The 21621-nt window shown below is 44.6% G+C and overlaps 1 protein-coding gene across 1 annotated transcript in view; it reads right to left on the bottom strand.

The window, feature by feature from the left end:
• The window catches only part of MYLK (myosin light chain kinase), a 211298-nt gene that overhangs the window by 159475 nt on the left and 30202 nt on the right, over positions 1-21621 (bottom strand). The window contains exon 2 of the mRNA XM_047099178.1: positions 20375-20542. Within this exon, the coding sequence (XP_046955134.1) occupies positions 20375-20539 (165 nt within the window). The 5' untranslated portion in view covers positions 20540-20542. The remainder of the gene's footprint in view (positions 1-20374; positions 20543-21621) is intronic.

The following is a 21621-nucleotide window of genomic DNA, read 5'->3' as shown; positions in this document are numbered from 1 at the left end:
CATTTGGAATGAGACCAAATGGGCTCTGGCTGTAGGAAAGCAGGCAGCGTGCTCCATGGAAGGCCCTTCACAGCAGTGGGCGGGGGGAGGGGGGGGGGGGGGCTTCCACATGGGTGCCTGGAACAGCGTCCTCATTCCCTAGCTGGAGCCCAGCAGGACAGCTCAGAGGACTTCAAAGGACAATGGAGTCCATGTGCCACTCGCCCAGCAGGCAGCTCTCGCCTCTGCCCAGAGAACCTCACAATAGTTAACTCACCCTGCAAGGACTCAAGTCAGTGGTTAACTCCAAGCCCTGAAAGAAATACTAACTGGAAGTCCTAGCCAAATCCTCTCTGGTTTAACTGGTTTCAACCTTTAAGCTGGAGTCTGCAGCTGGGCAGAGCCACCGCCTGTCCCCAGCTGAGGCTGCCAGGGCCCTTGGCAGAGTCCTGGGGCTGAGCTCTGTCCACAGAGCAAGACAGCTCTGGGGCATGGAAAAGCAGGGAGAGGCTGGGCGCCAACCTCCTCCCCAGCTGTTTTCAATAAGGCTCCACTTCTGAGGTTGCTGGCAGACCTCTGGAAAGATCTAAACCAACCTCACATAATGTTTTCCATCAAGCCCACAATTAAGTGATATTCTCTTAACTCATGAACTGCACACGAAACCTTTTTCCTGTCACTTCTCAGCTCCTCTCCTAAGCAACGTACAAGCAGGTCAGGCTGGGGTTCTAACACTTTTGCAGGGTCACAAAGACCACAGCACAGGCCTTCCAAGGCCTTCCACTCTTCCTCCTGCTACACAGGATGGAGGGGATGGACGTTTGACCTCACTGTGCACATCATTTCACTTAATCCTCCCAATAGCCCTGGAAGGTCCGCATTACTATGCTAATTTTACAGGTAAGGAAAATGAAGGTCAAAGCAGGTAAGTTATTTGTACAAGGTCTCTAAATTCATGCTTTTTCCACTGTAGCCTTTCAGGGGAGTAATAGGATCACAGGCAAGAAGGTTCCAGATATCAAAAAGCTATTCCAATACCACCTAGTCTTTTGACAAGATTTTTCACCAGTGCCCCTTCCCCAACTCCCACAGGAGTATTCTTGAGAGCATAATTGAGCACCATGTCCTTCTTTTGTGACTGAATAAATTAACGATATAAATTAATAAATTGATAAATTAACCAGGACTGGGAAGCCAGCACCAGGAGATGAAGCCAGAGGACAGTTGCAGACTGAGGCCCAATGAAGGATTCTGGCTCGGAGAGAAGTGTGGCAGAGACGGGGAAGAACCAGACTGAGAGGTGAGGCAGGAAGATGCTGGCGGAAGGGCATGCCACGAGGACAGAGTGTGCACAACACAGATGCAGGAGCAGATGGGTCCTAAAGACTGGGGCTGTCTCATCCCTCACTGATGCCAGTGCCAGCTGAAGACTGGCCTAATGGAAAGCATTTGAACTTAAAAATGCCCAAAGCCTTTCTTCCACGAATCCCCCTGCTATAAACCAAGCTAACCCAGGATATGGCATTGAAAGCCTCATATAAAGATGTTCATCAGAATTTAATTTGTAAAAGGAAATATTAAAAATAATCCAAATAACCACCAGTAGAGAAATGTCTCAGTAAATGGTAGTATGTAGAATTTAATGGAATATTAACCATTAAAATTATGTTGACAGTGATTTGAAGAACGAAGTGTTGGGTGAAAAAAGCAGGGTAGAAAACAGTATGAATGATTTTAATTATGACTATCAGTGATTAAGCACTTATTTATATGACATATGCAGCAAATATACTTTCTTTAAACAATGCCACAATATGGGTAGTAGTATTCCTATTTACAGATAGGAAAGTGACTTCCAGAGTAACTAAGCAAATTACCCAAGGTTACAGCTACAAAAGGATGGGACTGAATTCAAAATCAAGTCTGGCACCTGCCCCTATAAATCCTATAGTTATCCCTACCTTGACAACAAAAGAAACCCCCAGCTTAACAAAGAAACACAAGAACCATCCAACAAAATTCTAATATAGCAAGGTGGAACGATGAGTAAGTAGTTTTAAGCTTTTTTCTACTTTTGCTTTTCTAAATGTTCTTAAATAGCATATTATATTTTTACTTTAAAACATTCTTAAAACAAGACTTTTAGAGTGGTGTTATGGCAGACCAGTGATCCTGATCATATTACTGATATAATGCCTATCATTTTATTAGACAACTACTATGTGCTGGCACACTTCTATTGTATCAACCCTCCCTCCCAGTCATGCTGTGAAATGGGAATTATTATTCCCAGCTCATCTGTGAAGATGAGAACTAAGAGAACTTAGAGAACTAAGCAGAAGAGATTCAAACCCAGATGTCCTGGCTGCAAAGCCCATTGTCTTTCTACTCCTCCCACGGCCCCACTGCACAAGGTATGCACAGAGGTTCTCTGTGTCCTGCCCTGACATTTTATGACCATTTGAGCCTTGGCAAGCACATGCTTATGAGCACAGGGCTGGCCACTTCTTCCTGAAGAAGAAGTCAAGGTGAACTAGGCCTCCCAGAGGCACTGATAGCCTTCAGCCACAGCGGGAGTTCTGTCTACTTACCGCACCCCCCCCCAACTTCTACCTCTGGAGGCCACACCTCTCACCTGACTGGGGGCACTGAGAGGTTCAGGGAGCATGAAGGAATGTAGAACAGAGAGATCTCAGGGCCACAAAGGAGATGAGGTGAAGAAAAACAGGTGAGCCAGTTTGGGAAAAGGCAGGGCAGATGACCATGGTGAGTTTTAGGAGAGAATCACAGGAGAGAGGACTGTGACAGAGCCAGGGTCCTCTATTCTTCTGCCCAAATAGCATCTCTCACTGCTTTAAAAATCTAGATCGCTCCCCTTATTTGCACAAGGATAAGTACGTACATATCCATAGGCACACACCATCTTGAGACCCCCTACTACTTATGTCCTGTGATGGCACCTCCTGAGCAACCAGTTTACTTTTTTTTTTTAATGCTTATTTATTTATTTTGAGAGAGAGCAAGGGGGGGGGGCAAAGAGAGAGGGAGAGAGAGAACCCCAAGCAGGCTCTGCATTGCCAGTGCAGAGTTCAACATGGGTCTTGAATTCACGAACCATGAGATCATGACCCGAGCTGAAATCAAGAGTCAGATGCTTAGCCGACTAAGCCACACATGCACCCTGAAACTGGTTTACTTTTTGAGGACAAAATGGTTCTTGCAACTGATCATGATTTTTAGGAAGCTTATAGTCAAATTAGTAGCCCATCTTTTGCAACTACACAAACTGTAGAGCACTCATCTCTGTGTGCTATTCTTACCCCATATTTTCCCTTTGCTCTTTTCTGATCCCTTAACTCCATCCCAGTCGAAGATTCTAACCATTATAAAACTTAATCTTGTATGAGGGTACACCCCAGGGGGGTGAAATCGGGTTTAGGGAGGAGAGGCAAAAATCTTCCTTTTTATGTATAAGGCACAGATATGCTCTGTATCTGCTTAGGTACTAAATGTATATACATGTGGATAAGCAGGTACAGTGAGAACCACTGATCTATATGAGTCAACCATGTGCTTGCGCAGCCCATCAATTAAGAGAACATCTTCTCACAGAGCCTGGGTGGCTCAGTTGGTTGAGCATCTATCTGACTTCACTTCAGATCATGATCTCATGGTTCGTGAGTTCGAGGCCCACATCAGGCCCTCTGCTGTCTGTGCAGAGCCTGCTTTTTCGGATGTCCCCTTCTCTCTTTGCAGCTCCCCAGCTTGTGCTCTTTCTGTCTCAAAAATAAATAAACATTTTTTTAAAAAAAGAGAGAGAACACCTTCTCAATTGTCAGATACATCATTCCCAGAAGGAAGATTATACCTCCTTTTCCACTGCTTTGGCCATTCCCACATGCTCCCCAACATGAAGCAAAGCCTGAGGTCATGACATTTGCTTCCAATGGTCTCCCTTTGGCAGCTTAAAGAATAACCTGTATGGGATGTGAATGTGTTCAGATGCAAATTTCTTGGTCTCACCCCCTTGGGATAAGGTGTGGGAGACTTCAAGTGCCCCAGTGGGTTCTGATGGACCCCTTGTAAGAAACCACTCTACACAGTGTCTCCATCAATGACTCAGGCACCTAGATGTCCAGATTTCACCTCAAGCTTCCAATAACCATACCTTGGCTGCTGGAAATGAGCAGATAGAAGTATAGTGGTGGCTGACCTGACTTTATTATAAAAGAGCTTTGCCCCAAGTAAGTCATTAGTCAAGTGCCAGCACTGGTTATATGTGTGTGTGGCTGACCGGCACTGGGCCATTATGTTCACCACTTCCAGAGACCAGTGTCTCCCCTCTCCTTCCTGGACTTAACCTTGGCAGGTCACCCTGCCCTCTGGTATTCCATGGAGTGGTGTCTGCCTCTGAGCAGCCTGCTTGTGGGGGCTGCAGCCGGGGGAACCAGTCCCCACGGCCTCAACCTCCCCTCGCTGCTCACGGATGATGCAAGCCCTGCATGACAGGCTGTGGAAAGTATGTTCAGGTGCCCGGCTCTGCTCAGCCTAATGCCTTTTAAATCAGGATCCAGATTTGATTTGCTTTTCCTTGCCTTCCTGGCTCCAACTCTCCCAGTCTCATTTTTTACTCCCCTGTCAGGCTTCCCAGGGTTTGGGGCTGAGCTTGCCAAGTCCTTCACATTTCACAGGCAGCCCTGCCTCCCAAGCCTGTGCCTGCCATCTCAAACAACAGCACCCAACAGGCCCCACCTTACTCATGCTGCCTTGGCCTGCCCCAAACCCTGCTGGAGTCTTCTGAGAGGGATGGACCTGCATCTCTTAGGAGTCACTCAGGGACTCAGTGCGCCACCAGATGAGAAAAAAATGAGGCATCATCCTTACCACCACTCAGACAGCTCGGTCAGGAGGACACAGGTGTCTAATCACTGTCACTGAGCCCCCACCCCCTCCCTTTCATTTCAATGTGCTCTTGAGCAGGGGCAGGGCACAGAGCTCAAACTTGAAGGAGCTCTCAGGTCTGACATGCAACATCAGAATTCACTTCTTACCTTCCCAGACAGCATCCCGGCATTCAAGGCTGGTGTGTGTGGAGTGGGCGTGGAGGGGCAGATTCACAGCCTCAGCGATTTGAGAATGTGAATCCCTTGAATGTAGGGAAAGTCTCTTGGTCCTCTCTGTCATGTTTTTATCCCAGGTATACATCCTACCTATAACTACTGTTTGCTGAACTAAATTAACCTGTACACCAGCCATTGGAGTCGTCCTTCCTGAGTGTCAAAGCTTCATGGAACACCGGACACACTAGTGAAACCACTAGGTCTCTACCCTAAAACCTCATTTAAATTTTATTTTGATGGAATCATGGACTATTACAGCAGGAAGAAGCATGAGAGTCATTTGGTCTTATCTCCTCATTCATAGATGAGGAAACTAAAGCTCAGGGGCCAGAGAGACTTAGAAGTAAAGACCCAGGCACCTGAATGCCAGCCCAGCCCTCCTACTGTCACCCTGGTCCTAAGAGAAGCCAGCTCCCCATGATAACCAGCAAATCGCCAAGCAAAGACGTTGCAAAGGACGGCATCTGGGCATCACCAAGGTGACTATAGTGCCCCAGTGTATTTAAATCCATCCTTGTTAGCCACAATCTGCTCAGGCCTTACTGAAACCTGAAAACCTACCATGGGCAGAGTACCATCGTAGATCCTGTGGAGAGCACCAAAACGAGTAGGAAATCACCCTCAAGGGTCTCTCATTCCAGTGACAAGCACATAAAGCCAAAGATATACAATGTAAGAAAACCTCCGGTGACTTCAGAAGGGAGGAGACAATAACTGGCCAGAAGCAGGATGGGCTCCCTGGTAGCAGCAGAGTAAAATCTGGACAGCACTCTTGTGGGGTCCAGACTCTAGTGGGAAGATACTATATATGTGTGTATATATATATATATATATATATATATATATATATGTGTGTATGTGTATATATACATGTGTATACACATACATATGTATATATTTTCATATATGAGAATATCATCCAGCTATAAAAAAGGAAATCCTGTCATTTGTGAAAACATAGACAGACCCTGAAGGCATTATGCTAAGTGAAGTAAGTCAGGCAGAGAAAGACAAATACCATATGATCTCACTTATATGTAGAATCTAAAAACGAGTTCACAGGTACAGAGGACAGACTGGTGGTTGCCAGAGGCAGGGGGTGGGAGGTGGGTGAAATGGGTGAAGGCAAACTTCCAGTTATAAAATAAGTAAGTCACAGGAGGTAATGTATAGAATGGTGACCATAGTTAATAATACCATATTATATATTTGAAAGTTGTTAGGAAGAGTGGATCTTAGAAGTTCTCACCACAAGAAAAGGAATGTTGTAACTATTTATGGTGATGGATGTTAACTAATCCTACTGTAGTGATCATTTTGCAACATACACAAATATTGAATCATTATGTTGTGTACCTGAAACTAATATGCTATATGTCATTATATCTTAACTAAAAAATAAGACATGATCAAAACAAAATACAAAGAAAACTCCAAACCAAGTTGTTGGAATGGAATAAAATAATAAAATGTTAAAGATGGGAACAACTGTCAAGATTATTTGGTCCAACTCCCAATCTGATTTGTAGATCCCAAACACTATAATCTTCACAAATGAGGATCTAGCCTTCTTAAACCCTTCCTGTTCTAAACTAACACAGTCCCTGACTCATAGTAAAGTGCTCAATAAACATTAGTTAAATGAATCAACTCCAAACACTTGAAGTCTACCATAAATAAAAGCAGAACATTACTTTAATGATGTAAGTGATTAAAATTCAGAAAATCCAGAGGCCAAACAAATAATCCTTCTTTACTCGGCACTTACCAGGAGGTGGGACTGAGGTGTGTTTTTTAAAAATTGATATATGAAGTAGGGAACACACATGACAGTATACAAATCATTGAATTTCAGATCGCAAAGGGCCTAATGGACACCAGACTTGTGATCTGATACGAAGGGATCTGAGACTCAGGGAGGTTGAGTGGTTTGTTGAAAGTTTTAAGGCAACTTCATAGAAATGAGAACCCAAGTCCAGTGTTCTTTCCAAACATGTTATGTTAATCATCTAATTACATTCTAAATTGCAGAGTGCAGAATATAACCCTTTTAGAACGTGGCAATGGAAAAGAACACAGTGAGCTGGAAGAGGCTTCAGAGAGGAGAAGTCTAATTTTCTGTAACCAAAATTGATAATCCATTAGTTGCAAGACTGCTGATCATGGGGATCACATTCTATTTTTCTGTGTAGTCCTGGTGTCCAGGGCACAGAAGAAACTCAACTCATGTTTGCCAACTTTTTAAAAAGTAGCATCTCAGTTATTAATTTAAAGTTGGAAGGAAGTTGCATGTTATAAGGAATGTGAACATCTTGGGTCCTGCAGAAACTATCTATGCCAGGCCACACTGATGTCTCCTATGCCTCTGCACTGATGAATGCCAAACCTGGCACTTCATACCTTGCCCTTTGGGCCACCGTAAGCACACAGAGTAAGAAGAGCCTAATTTGGTCTCTCCATCTCTCATGGCTCATTTTGCCACAGAATCTTGCTTCCATTTGAAGTCAAGATAATTGGAAACATGTTAAAATAATAGGTGCCTAAAAGCCTCCTTAGTAAGGAGACAGATGCATCCAGATAGCACCAGCCTTCTCTATTTCTCCCTGATAGGTAAACTACCACTGTGAAATTTAAAAAATAAAGACACGATTTTTTTAATTGTTTTCAAATGTTTATTTATTTTTGGGGCACTTGGGTGGCTCAATCAGTTAAGCATCCGACTTTGACTCAGGTCATGATCTCATGGCTCGTGATTTCAAGCCTGCGTTAGGCTCTGTGCTAACAGCTCAGACCCTGGAGCTTGCTTCAGATTCTGTTGTCTCTGTCTCTCTCTGCCCCTCCCTCCACCTCAAAAAAATAAACATTAAATTTAAAAAAAAATTTTTAAATAAATAAATTACTTATTTTTGAGAGAGAGAGAGACAGAGTGTGAGTGGGAGAGGGGCAGAGAGAGAGGGAGACACAGAATCCGAATCAGGCTCCAGGTTCTGAACTGTCAGCACAGAGCCCAATGCAGGGCTTGAACCCACAAGCTGTGAGATGAGGACCTAAGCTGAAGTCAGATGCTTAACTGACTGAGCCACCCAGACACCCCACCTGTTTCTTTTGATATAAATTGTGTATTCATCTATGTCCATTTGTTAAGTGGAATCTGGACACTGAGCTCAGATAGATATACCTAGGCAATTTCATTGTAGTTTTTAGAAACTTCAGAAGTAATTCCTATCTATTGTTTAAAAATTCAAGCAATAAGAACATATATAAGATAAAAGGTGAAAGTTGAGGGCAAAAAGTTTTCTTTCCCCTTCGCTCTTTCCCCTCCCTGCAATACTATCACTTTCCAGATATAAGCACTGAAATCATCTTTCTATTATCATTCTTATCTGTAATTCTAGATAGTATCCTGTGTCTATTTCTTGATTAAGGAATTTAGGTAGCATTTAGTGAATTCCCACTCTGACTGATGAGGAATTTCACTGACTTACACTGCCTCCCCCTTGCCAGTCTTGTTTTGACTGTTAGATCTTCTATTGGACATTGATGACAAGATCACAAACTCAAATGCCTGTAGAGTCTGGTCAGAACACACAAGCACAGGGAGTGGGTGGACAAGAAGTGTCATGAGGGCCCCTCCCTGCCTACCTTTTGCTCTCCCACTATTAACACAAACGTGGCTAGGGAAAAGGCAAAGTCACAACTGGCAACAGACTCTTGTCCATGTGCTGGGACATGGCTAGGGATGGGGAGGACTGTAGCAACCTGGCAAAGACACCCTTGGATGCAGGTGGTAACACCCACTGCCCAAATGCTGCTACGTGGAAGCATTGCCAAAGCTTACTTTTTGAACAAAGCCATTCAGAAATGAATTGGATGTGTAAGCTTTCCATTTGTAAATCTTAGCTCAAAGTTTTTGAGAACACCGCTGGCCAAACACAAAAGGTCTGTGTGCCGAATATGGCCAACTGGCTGACGACTTTTTACCTCTGGTATTATGGTTTTAAGTCATATACTCAAACTTATTTTTTTTTGTTTTTTTTTTAATGTTTATTTATTTTTGAAAGAGAGAGCACGAGTAGGGGAGGGGCAGAGAAAGAGGGAGACAGAGAATCTGAAGCAGACTCCAGGCTCTGAGCTGTCAGCACAGAGCCTGACATGAGGCTTGAACTCACAAACCACAAGATCATGACCTGAGCCAAAGTCAGTCGCTTAACTGACTGAGCCACCCCTCAAACTTATTTTTTGATCCATCTGCTTTAGATGGTATCTCCTCACTTCTCAGATAAGAAGTAATGTCAGATGAGGACATTAGTGTCCTTAGAGTTTTCTCTTCCTCTCTTTTCCTGCCCCTATCTTACCACTCATGATCCCTTTACTTTTGGCTTTGCAGAGCTCACGGAGTTTACTTCCTATTCTGTGACTATAACTAACACTTTTGAGCTTTGTCTATGGGTTGGTTTTAAAAACAGGGCAATTTTTTTTGATAACAATATTCTATTGTATAAATATTTTCTTCAAACATCTGGTGGCCATGAATGAACTGTTCACAATCTATAACTGAAGAACTAGTTTCCAAATGTAGGTAGCTGGTGTGGGTTTTCCATTCCTTGGGTATAGTCCTGTCTCCCCAGATGAGGGGCCTATGAGCTCAGTGCTCCTGAGTGGGGCACACCTACTGGCAGGCTTTACTTAGAAAGTTCGGGCACAGAGCAACTAGACAGATAGCACATCCAACCATTTCACCTGCAGGCAAAGTAAAAAGACATTCTTCTGAGATCCTAATATCCATACTAAGAACTTTAGTTTTCTCTGTATGGATATTAAGTAAAACATCCTTTAGTCACCCTGACCTCTGTCCTACAGCCCACTCCTAATCTCTGCATGGTTTTACTTCACATACGTGGCTCTCACTGCTGAAGCCTCACCACTCATCTGCTATGGCCGGAGGTGCTGATACAGCCTTCCATGCAATCCCAAGAAAATCCCTCACCCACTCACATTCCCACCCCTGTTCTCAGTACGGCTCAGAATTCATTCTCTTTTTAACCCTATCTGTTCATTTCAATGGCATGTTTGGGGGGAGGAGAAGTCAGTAAGTCTGTTCAGTTCTGACATTTTGAACCAGAAGTGGCTACGTGCTGACAACGGTAGTTTGAGCGTACTTGCCCCATTCTGCTGCCTTTCCGTGGAACACTACAGGAACTCGGTAACACCCGGCAGCCCTCTGCCAGCCTCCTTGCCCTGAGAATTTCTGAGCCACCTGAAATGGACAGCCAGGGAACCTTTGGGAGCATGTTCAAGTCTGCTAGATAGTAAGATTACCCTTCTTCAATGAAAATGGAAGACAGAGATTCTTTCATGAAGAGATTACATTTTTCTTCGAATGAATCTTATGCCCTAAATAAATGCTCAAGAATTTAATGTCTTATCTCTAATGTAAATGGAACAACTATTTTTATTTATTTATTCATTTAGGAACAACTATTTTTAAGATCTCTTCTGGCTCTGGGTCTCTGGTTTATGGGAACTGAATTAAATGTAAGAGTGGTCTCGACCAGCCCTGTCGAACAGCACTTTCTGCAATGACAGAAATGTTCAATAATCTGTGTGGCCCAACAAAGTAGCTAGTAGCTCTGTGTGCATACTGAGCACTTAAAATGTGATTGCAGTGGCTGAGGAACTGAATTTTAAATTTTATTTAATTTTAATTAATCTTAACCTAAACTGAAATAGCCACATGTGGCTAGTGGCCACCCTACTGGATAATATCACTCTAGACCTTGGGCAACTCATTCTCACTGAGGAAACAAAAGACAATAAACAATAACTGATAAAACTGTAAATTGATAAAGGTAAAGATGAATCATACATGTGAGCATTACAGAAATTCAGAGAGGGAGCAAGTGAGTATTAGAAAGTTCATGTTTAGATCTGTGAGGTAGATCTATGTGCTAATGTGAAAAATAAATGCCAAAAGATGTGAAGTCAAAAGACCAAGTTGCAGATAGGTATGCATACATGGGCCCATTGGTAAATATAAAAGCAAATGCAGATACACGCTTCTATGCGCATAGAACATTTCTGGAAGGATGCCCTAATTGTTGACAGTGATTACCTCTGGAGAACAGAAGTAAGGGTCAAGACAGGGAACTTGCTTACATTGTTTGAATTTTTCACAGTTTAACAATTAAACAATTTTTTTCTCTATAACAAGGTTATAAGCAGAAATATGATTAACAAATAATACATTTTTAAAAGGCCAAAGAAGACAACTCTTTCCTGTGGTTATTACTCACGAATGATTTTATGTGATTATTGGGAATATTCCACATCCTATGGCCACCGTTCTTCTGTACTCTAATAAGATGCTTTACAAAGAAAGCATACTTAAGGAGAGTAGCCTGAAGGAGGCAGAATTTAATTTGGACTCCTATTCTGGATGAGATGGAGAAGAGAAGAAAGAGTATTTTTTTTAATGTTTATTTATTTTGAGAGAGAGCGAGTGGGGGAGGGGCAGAGAGAGGGAAACAGAGAATCCCAAGCAGGCTCCACATTGTTGTCAGGGCAGAGTCTGACACAGCAGGGCTCGAACCCATGAACTGTGAGATCCTGACCTGAGCTGAAACCAAGAGTCTGACACTTAACTGGCTGAGCCACCCAGGTACCCCAAGAAAGGGCATTCTTGATAGAGGCACGGCCTGAGGAAAGGAAAGGAGCAGGGACACAGGGGTGTGGGTGAACAGTGAGGGGTCTAGAAGGGCCAGACAGGGACTGGGATGGGATAAGGGGAGATAAGACCCTACAAGAAACATAAGACAAAATCCCTATGAACTTGAGTTGGCAAGAAGTCTAGAGTCTTAGGCCCCACCAACTTGGTTCTTGGGGGAATCAAACATTTACTGAGCACCTATCATGTGCCAGGCACTGTGTTACTCCTGGGGCACAAAGATGAATAAGAAACAGTCACTGAGTTCAAAAAACCAGATGAGACATGTGACAGGGATGGCATCATATAGTATGAGAAATGCCATATTTAGACCTAAAAGTACTGCCTCCATAACTTACTGACATCACCGTAACAAGTTTTATAATTGCTCTGAGGCCCCAGTTCTTCCTCTATAAAAAAAAAAAAAAATGGGGCTGACATTTTACATGCCCCAGAGGGTATCAACAAATGCTACCTCCCTTCCTTTCACACTCTGCCCCATTCCTAACCCCAGATTGACAGGGAAGATAAAATATTTTCCTTATTTATCCTTTCTCCATAAAAGTGAAAGCAGAACGAAGTCCCTGTTATGTGTGCTGTGGGCTGGGTGAGCAGGGCTAGGGCTGGCTATGTTAGGAGGAGGAAGGGAGGAGAGCAGGACAGTGCTGGAGACCTAGGAGCTGGTGGCAAAGGCCTTTAAGGCAGTGCTGAAGAGCTGTACACAAGGCTCAGGGACACGCAGCAGGGGGTGCACGGTCAGACCTGCACTGTGGAAGGACAAACTGGAAGCCCAGGGGTCAGAAAGTGGGAAACAGGTTTCCAAGCCACTGCAAACTTTGCCTTAATTTCCTCTCAATTCCTACAGTACGGGCAATTTGTTGAACTATTTCAAGCCTCTAATTATACACTGTCATATCCTACTGTTTTATATACACACATTTGTCTCCAGAACTACATCAAGATTCCTAAGGACAGAAAACACAGAACAAAGCAGGTACTTCCCTCGAATTCCTCAAAGTGGTTAAGCACTTCTGAGTTAGAACTGAACTACAATCCAGCAATGATTCTATCAGGTATTTACCCAAAGGATACAAAGATACAGATTCGCATGAGAACATGCACCCCGATGTCTATAGCAGCACTATCAACAAGAGTCAAACTATGGAGAGAGCCCAAATGTCCATTGACTGATGAATGGATAAAGAAGATGTTGTGTGTGTGTGTGTGTGTGTGTGTGTGTGTGTACACATACACAATAGAATATTACTCAGCCATCACAAAGAATGAAGTCTTGGGGTTCCCGAGTGGTTCAGTCGGTTAAGCATCTGACTTTGGCTCAGGTCATGATCTCACAGTTCATGAGTTCGAGCCCCGCATCAGGCTCTGTTCTGATAGCTCAGAGCCTGGACCCTGTTTCGGTTTCTGTGTCTCCCTCTCTCTCTGCCCCTCCCCTGCTCACACTCTCTCTTTCTTTCGAAAATAAACAAACATTAAAAAAAAAAAAAAAAAAGACTGAAACCTTGCCATTTGCAGTGATGTGGATGGAACTAGAAGGTATTATGCCCAGTGAAATAAGTCAATCAGAGAAAGACAAATACTACACGATTTCACTCACATGTGGAAATGTGGAATTTAAAAACAAAGCAGTTGAACATAGAGGAGGGGGGGGGGAGAAAAGAGAGGGAAACAAACCACAAGAGACTCTTAACCATAAAAAGAGAAGAAACAGGATTGATGGAGGGATGTGGGTGGGGGATGGGCTAGATGGGTGATGGGTATAAGGAGGGCACTTGGTGTTGTATGTAAGTGATAAATCACTGAATTACACTCCCGAAACCAATACTGCACTGTATGTTAACTAAAATTTAAATTAAAAAAAAGGGGGGTGCCTGGGTGGCTCAGCCAATTGAGCGTCCGACTTCGGCTCAGGTCATGATCTCACGGCTTGTGAGTTCGAGCCCCGTGTCGGGCTCTGTGCTGACAGCTCGGAGCCTGGAGCCTGCTTCAGATTCTGTGTCTCCCTCTCTCTCTGCCCCTCCCCCACTCATGCTCTCTCTCTCTCTCTCTCTCTCTCTCAAAAATAAACATTCAAAAACAATTAATAAAAAAAAAACCCAGAAGAAGTAAACTGGGAAGAAGTTTATGTGGGCTGGATACTACCATTGCTAAAGTGGAAAACTGAGGAATTATTCATGCTTTTGTGGGTCAGGTCTTCTCCGTTCCCTTCCTCCACCCTCCATGACTTAAATATAAACATGCCTTGATGAGGCCAGGCTGGCTCTTCATTTGGAAGCCCACTTCAGTAAACACAGAGACCCTCAGTTTGGATGAAAGCCTCACTTGGGCCGGACTTCTCAAGAGGCACTGAAGTATCAGCTCATTTGATTCACGGCACAGCCAGGGCTTATCACCATGTTTGCTTTTTCTGGTAAGAATGAATTCCAGGGCGAAGGGGAAGAAATCTCCAGTAATTTGAGTATATTTCCCCACCAGCTTGCTCCTTTCATATGTGACTCTGTTCTGGGGGAAGCAGTCCATCGGCACTTCAGCTGCCTGTATGGGCAACAGGACAGCTGGCAGGGTTCCCGTCAGCCCCTGGCACTGGTGGGGCCCTGGCTATCTGCCCAAGGAGGCCCCCGCACCTGGGGTCCCAGAGAGGTTCACCACCAGCAGCACAGTCCGGGATACTACTGTTCTCACCCTCGCGGCAGCCTGTGCTGTGGGGGTCCCCCATGCACGTGGGTGGACAACAGAGCCCCACATCTGAGTTTCGTCTACAGACTTGTTCCCCCAAGCAAGCAGCTTCCCCTTGACCACCCCATTCAGGCCCAGCAGGCCTTCTCATGGGAAGAGGTCTACACAGGCATTGGAGTGGGGTCAGGGTCATTGGGTAGAGAACCCTGGGTGCCTGGGTGCTCAGAACACGGGGGATGGTGTGGCTCCAGTGGGCACATCCCTGGGGCAGACAGATGCCCTGCTGTGAGGTGAGGGTACAGCCAGATGAAGGAGCCAGGGTTTCTAGAATGTGGGCTCACTGCCTGGATCTAAAGGTAGTACTGAAGAGATAGAGATCCAAAGCTTTACGAGTTTCCGAAAATATAGTCCCCAGTTGACAGAGCCAAGAAAATTTTTTAAAAGGTAGGCAGGTTTGGCCTACTCAGTAGACCCTGATTGAATAGTGGTTTTCTAGAATGATATTATAGAAAATGTCATTAACAGTTAAATGATATTAACTTACCTCCTAAATCCATATGACTGACTTCCTCTCATAGATCCTAGACCCTGTCAGTTCAGGCCAAAGGCTACAGTCAGGAAGGAATGAATTCTTCTAGAATGCTGTTAACTGCAGGGACACCTTCAACTCAGAATAAGGTACTCTCATCACTACTGGTCGATTTGGTAAGGATCTAAAGAGGTTTTTTATCCCTTTTTTATTGCAATATAATTGACCTACAATATTAGGTTAGTTTCAGGTATATAACCCAATGGTTGGATATAAGTATATATTGTGAAATGATCACCACAGTAAATCTAGTTAACATCCATCATGACACACGGTTATAATTTTTTTTCTTGTGATGAGAACTTTTAAGATTACTCTCTTAGCAACTTTTAAATATACAATACAGTACTGTTAACTATAGTCACCATGCTGTATGTGACATCTCCATGACTTATTTATTTTATAACTGTAACTTTGTACATTTCTGCCTTTACCCATTTTGCCCACACCCCATCCCCACCTCTGCCAACCACCAATCTGTTCTCTGTATCTATGAGTTTGGGGTTTTTTTTTCTTTTTTTTAGATTCCACATGTAAGAGAGATCATACACTATTTGTCTTTCTCTGATCTGAAGGAGTTTTTTAGTTCTTCTCTGTGCTATGTCTTCTTCCTTATTTATTCCCATCAGTTAAAGACAGAGTATCTCCACATGCATCATTGGGTGTTTATCAGTTAGGAATATGTTTCTGTAAAATTTCTTGTGTGAATAACCACAGTCAAAGATCCTATCTAATAAAGTGTTTAAGCCTTGGGACTTTTTGTCTCTTAGTTGCTGGTCATTATGCTCCCCCACCGCTGTATCCCCATCCTATGCCCAACCCAACCAATCCTCAGTGTTCTGATTTGTTGCCTCATGGTTTCAATATGGCTGCTGAGCATCAGGCATCATACTTGCATTCAAGGCAGGAGGCAGAGAAGAGGTGGAACATGAGAGCACCAGTGATTTTTTTTTAATCAGAAAAGCAAACTAATAATGATAATAATGATAATAATAATAATAGGGCGCCTGGGTGACTCAGTTGGTTAAGTATCCGATTCTTGATTTTTGGCTCAGGTCATGATCTCATGGTCATGAAATCAAGCCCCACTTTGGGTTCTGCACTGGGCATGGAGCCTGCTTGGGATTCTCTCTCCCTCTTCCTCTGCCCCTCTCCTGCCCTGGTGTGGACATATGCACAAAATAATAATAATAATAAAATGAACCTGTTAAAAAAAAAAAAAGAATTAAAAGCAAGAGCTTTCCCAGAAGTTTCCTAGCCAACTTCAGCCAGAATGTGTCACTGAGCCACCTCTAGCTGCAAAGGAAGCCTCTACAGTAGCTTCTAGAGTAGAAAAGATCAAGGGCAAAGGGAATTGGTAATGGGTCAGCCATAAAGAGCAAAAGCCCTAATGGATGGGAGGTACTGAGACCTACAGAGCTGAACATCTCATAGTTTGGAGCTTCTTGAAAGATATAAGCCCCAGGAGCACCTATGGTCCTACCTTCATGTCAACCAAATCTTCTTAATAGAAAGAGGGGCTTTATTGGAGGAAAGCATTCATTAAATCCTTGGCCTAAATATAGGTATAACAAGGAAGTGAGGGCAGGGTAGCAACAAATTTCTCTCTTTCAGGAATACGACCAAAAAGTACAAGTTTGAACCAACTTCTAATTACCAGCTTCAGAAGGCAGCAGGAAGCAAACCTTTATAACTTTCTCACATCCTGGTGTCCACGGTGTTTCCCTGAAGTGATGGGAGGGTCCTTGTGCCCTGAGCTGAAGAAGCTGGGACATCCCGGCACTTTCCATGCCAGGCTTTAGGACTCGAGCTGGTGGTGGCAACTTTAAAGAGGGGAGTGGATGGAGCTCTTAGGGACTGCCACTACGAGAGGGGGGGGTTCGTGCCTGCTGTGATGGGCACCAGCCTGGACCTGAGAAGAAGCTTAATTTTAAAGTCACTCACTCATAAGAGATTCTGCCAGAGCCCAGGTACTGAAGAGCAGAGATTCCCAAGGTGGCTGTGACAGACACCAGGACCAGTTTGTGCAGAATGGGCATCTAGAACAGGATGCACCCTAGCTCCTGGAGGGAGAGGTCCGCTGCAGGCAGGGTCTAGTGGCTGCAGCAGGGAAGAGTAACATGCCCTGGAGGCAGAGAACCACTGACCACACTCAGTGGGTAACCCTGCCCAGTCTTTTATAACTAGCAACTCCTGCTCAAAGCCCAACGCCACTCCAGGCCCACACCACCTTACCTCTTCCTTCTCTGAGGGCATCAGGTCAGTAACACTCCCTATTCCCATCTCTGCTAGCAAAACAACCAGCATCCTCATTCTGTAATCTTTTGAGGTGGTTCTTCCTTGATGCAAAACATCCCTCTGTGCCCTTTGCTATGGAGATTACACACACTTGCAGCATGTTAGTTTCAGAGTGCTTTCTATGACAGCCTCTCCCTCTGCCTTTCCACATGCAAGCTCTCAGAGGGAGCCAGACACTCCATCTAAGATCTCTCTGGAATTGTCTTCCTTCTGTGTCCACTATCCATCACATGCCTGCAAGGTGTTCTGTGTTAATTCCAGGCAGGTTGGAAGGGGTAAAGTAGCTGTGCAGGCTGACTTTTAAGGAATACATTCATTTTGATATATAGTCCACATGTAATACAGAAAGTCAACTTTCGGGGTGCCTGGGTGGCTCAGTCAGTTAAGTGTTTGGCTCCGGCTCAGGTTATGATCTCACAGTTTGTGGGTTCAAGCCCTGCATCAGGCTTTCTGCTGACAGCCTGGAGCCTGCTTCCGATTCTGTGTCTCCCTCTCTCTCCGCCCCTCCCCTGCTCACACGCACTCTCTCTCTCTCTCTCAAAAATAAACATAAAAAAAAAAATTTTAATATGGGGCGCCTGGGTGGCGCAGTAGGTTAAGCGTCCGACTTCAGCCAGGTCACGATCTCGCGGTCCGTGAGTTCGAGCCCCGCGTCGGGCTCTGGGCTGATGGCTCAGAGCCTGGAGCCTGTTTCCGATTCTGTGTCTCCCTCTCTCTCTGCCCCTCCCCCGTTCATGCTCTGTCTCTCTCTGTCGCAAAAATAAATAAACGTTGAAAAAAAAAATTAAAAAAAAATTTTAATAAAAAGAAAGTCAAGTTTCATCAACATTAGCAAAATAAAAATTTCAAATAGAGAATGCTATACTACAAGAATACTGCAGGTCTACAATGTGAATGCATTAAATCCACTGAATTGTTTACTTTATGATGGTTAAATTTATGATGCATGAATTTCACCTCATTTAAAAAAATACTACTGTATTCCTACACTTGTTAACTTTATGAAGTGGTTTTACCATTTTCTTCCTCAACTCATTTTCTTCACACTCCTGTAGGCTAGTTGTTTCTTCTCAGATAGGGAAACCTATCTGGTCCACAGAATGTATGAAAGCCACCTGGAAAGCCACCAGGTCCACAGAATGTATAAAGCCAACCGAAGGATAACCAAGCAACAAAGAACTCAGTGTGCCGATTCCTGGGTCAGCACTCATTCCACAAAGGTTCCAAATCAAGTAACTCAAGGGCCCGGTTCCTTCATGGCTTCCAAAGACAGCAAAGGAAGCAGAAGCACCACCACGTATAAAGGAAGCTAAGTCCTCTCTTCCTCTCCATGTCTGCCTGAATTTGAGGAGGAGTTTGTCTCTCAGAGGCAGTTGGGCAGGAGTGTAGGTATTGGAGGTGAGATCAGTTTGCTAAGCTATTTTTCAAGTTCATTTTTTATATTTTGTTTTTTAAGTATAAAGTCAGTGTTTTAGAACACATTCACAAAGTGGAACAGCCACCATCATGATCTAATTCCAGAACACCTCCATCATCTCCAACAGAAACCTTCTACCTATTAGCAGTCCCTCCCCACTCCCCCCTGACCCCCAACGACCACAGATCTATGATAGGTTTGCCTATTCTGGACATCTCATACCCACGAGGACATTCACCATGTGATCTTTTTTTGTGCCTGGCTTGTCTCACTTAGCATAATCTTCTCAATGTGCATCCACATTGCAGCGTGTATCAGTATGTCACTCCTTTTCATGGCTTTAAGCCATTTCTAAATCCCCAGGGATTCTTCTGTTGTTTCTTTCCTGCCAGCTGTGGGGATGCAGGGCCCGCAGTCAGGGCAACAGAAAAGATCTCTCATTCCAGCAGGGGCCCAGAAAGAAGAAACAGAACCCTCAGCAGCATCACCAACATTCCCCCATGATCTTCTTCAGGGGGAAGGTCAGATTCACTGGCAAACAGTCTTAACCACAGGACCATGCAAAGCGTCCATCCCAGGGCACCCTGCACACTCTCCAGATGGTGAGGGCCATCCTGCACAAAGCCAGACCTAGTGCTTAAACAAAGGCAAGGTCCGGTGTCATCTGGGACGGTGATGCACTTGACCCCATCCTTCCCACAAGCACATAGGAGCCTGCTCTTAAATTGTAGATTTATAACGCAACCTATGAATTTCTCATCACCTCAGCTGTCTTTTGCTCAATCAAAGCCTTCTAGCCTCTAAAGTGTTTCCTGGGGTAGATTCCCCACGTTTAATCCCAGGACAAATATTACTTGCAAACATTCCTGACTTGCACATGCATCTCCATGTCAGGTGGATAATTTGACATCCTGGAGGCCTGAGCCAGCAGCTCACCACAGGTCCCTTCACTCAGGCATAATAACCTCAGGACTCTCACAGCTACTCTTCAATGTCCTCATCTTCTTCTTCTCCTTTCTAGTACAAGGTGGGCAAGGAATTATCACGTCCATTTGCAGAAGAAATGGAGGCCCAGTAAGAGTAAGAGACCAATATTAATTAGCACAAGGGGACCAAACTGATAAGGGGTCTTATCTTCCACCCCACTATTCTGGATGTGCCAAGACGACACATGAGAGGGCTAGTTAATGAAATACTCCTTTGAAGAAGAAAGTGAAAGAAAAGCTACAGTCGGTTCTTAGCTGTCCAGATTTGAGGACACATATTTAAACCCAAGCTGTATGGTTCCTGCCACCAGCCCATGTCATCTTCTATAATTAGGCAGCACATAATGTAATGACCTACATTAACAGCAAAACATCTCAGTGCCACTTCCCACCCTCGAGCTGTCCGACACAGACCAAAGTCAATCATAAACAAAAGAAGTCGGTCAAACTGAAATACATTCACTTTATGTGTGGGTCCAAAGAAAACCAGGCCTTCCGCCAGATCCAGTCTGCTGAGGAAAGGGCTCGAGAAGCAGTGATGACCTTGCCCATCTCTTCTCCAGCCTCCCCTCCAGCCATGCTTCTTACCCTCCCTTCAAACTTGGCGGTGGCTCCTTCTCTGATGCAGAGGTTCCGAGGGGGCACAATGAAAGCAGGGGCCTCGGTCAGGGGCATGGAACCGACTCTCGAGTGATCCACACTGATGGAGGTTTTGGAAACCTGTGTTGAGGCAGCCAGCTTCACATCCCCCATGGTCTGCAAACAGGAAGGAAGACCAGGTCAGAAGTACAAAGTACAGGCCCTCATCCCTATGCGTGGCGAGCATTCCCAGTGTGCTGGTGGGGCCCCTGTGACGTGGGTTCTGTAGGGAACAGGCACCCCGTTACGTCAGGGTCTGTTAGAGCTCCTCTCTGGGAATGAGAAGCTCTGTGTGCTCCACACGCAAGGCTACCAGGGTAAGTCCCAGCCTGGCCCAGACACCAGCACCAGGACCACATGCTGGCCTCCTCAGAACCCAATGGAGAACTTCTAGGAAAGGGGCAGGTAGGATAAGAATGGAGAGACCAGCTGATCTCAGCATTTCTACAACTGACATCTAAAATCAGTAGTTAATAGTCATTGGCCCTTCAGATCAACAAGTACATCAGGCACTCATGGCAGAAAGTAAAAGCTGCTTTTGTGTGAACTATGAGAGTTCACAGGCTAAAGAAAAACAGGATCCATATTCCCAGAAAGGAAAGAGTTGGGGTTAAAACAGCAAGAATCCCGGCCGAGGTGAAGTGAGGTGACAGTGAACAGATGAATGGAGAGAAGGAAGCACATCTAGGGAGGACATCCCACATCTAGGGACTAGATTGTGGAAAGCCTCGAAGGTCACAGAACATTAGGGAAGGGAACATTCGAAGATTATTCAGGCAAATTCTTCTGTTTATAACTGAGCCCAGAGAGGGTAAGTCACTAGCCCAAAGAGACAAAGCAAAATGATGGCATCACTGGCAAGAATACCTCAGGCTCCCGGCTCCTGGCACAGGGCCCAGGTGGGACAGGACAGGATGTAGATGGGGACTGGCATGTTAGCAGGAACAAAGGGACTTCCTTAGTGGAATTGGTAACAGGTGTGAATCTCAGATCTTGGTGGGAAGCAACAGAAAGAGACTCAGGGGTTCTCATAAGTAGAGAAGGGATTTGTGGGAAAGATGGGGGAGGAGGAGTTCCCCAAATGCACAGGAAAGACTGGAGGACAAAGCTGGGAGAACAAGCAGCAGCTGAGAAGAAGCTGGGCGGTCAGACCCCAGTCAAAGTCACTGGATACCCACGGGCACCAGGTGGAATAA

This window comes from Lynx rufus, unplaced genomic scaffold (assembly GCF_022079265.1).
Source record: "Lynx rufus isolate CCGP_SWC_20201006 ecotype Redwood Valley unplaced genomic scaffold, mLynRuf1.p SCAF_5, whole genome shotgun sequence".
Lineage (NCBI taxonomy): Eukaryota > Metazoa > Chordata > Mammalia > Carnivora > Felidae > Lynx > Lynx rufus.
This window is presented reverse-complemented; position numbering and strand designations above follow the sequence as displayed.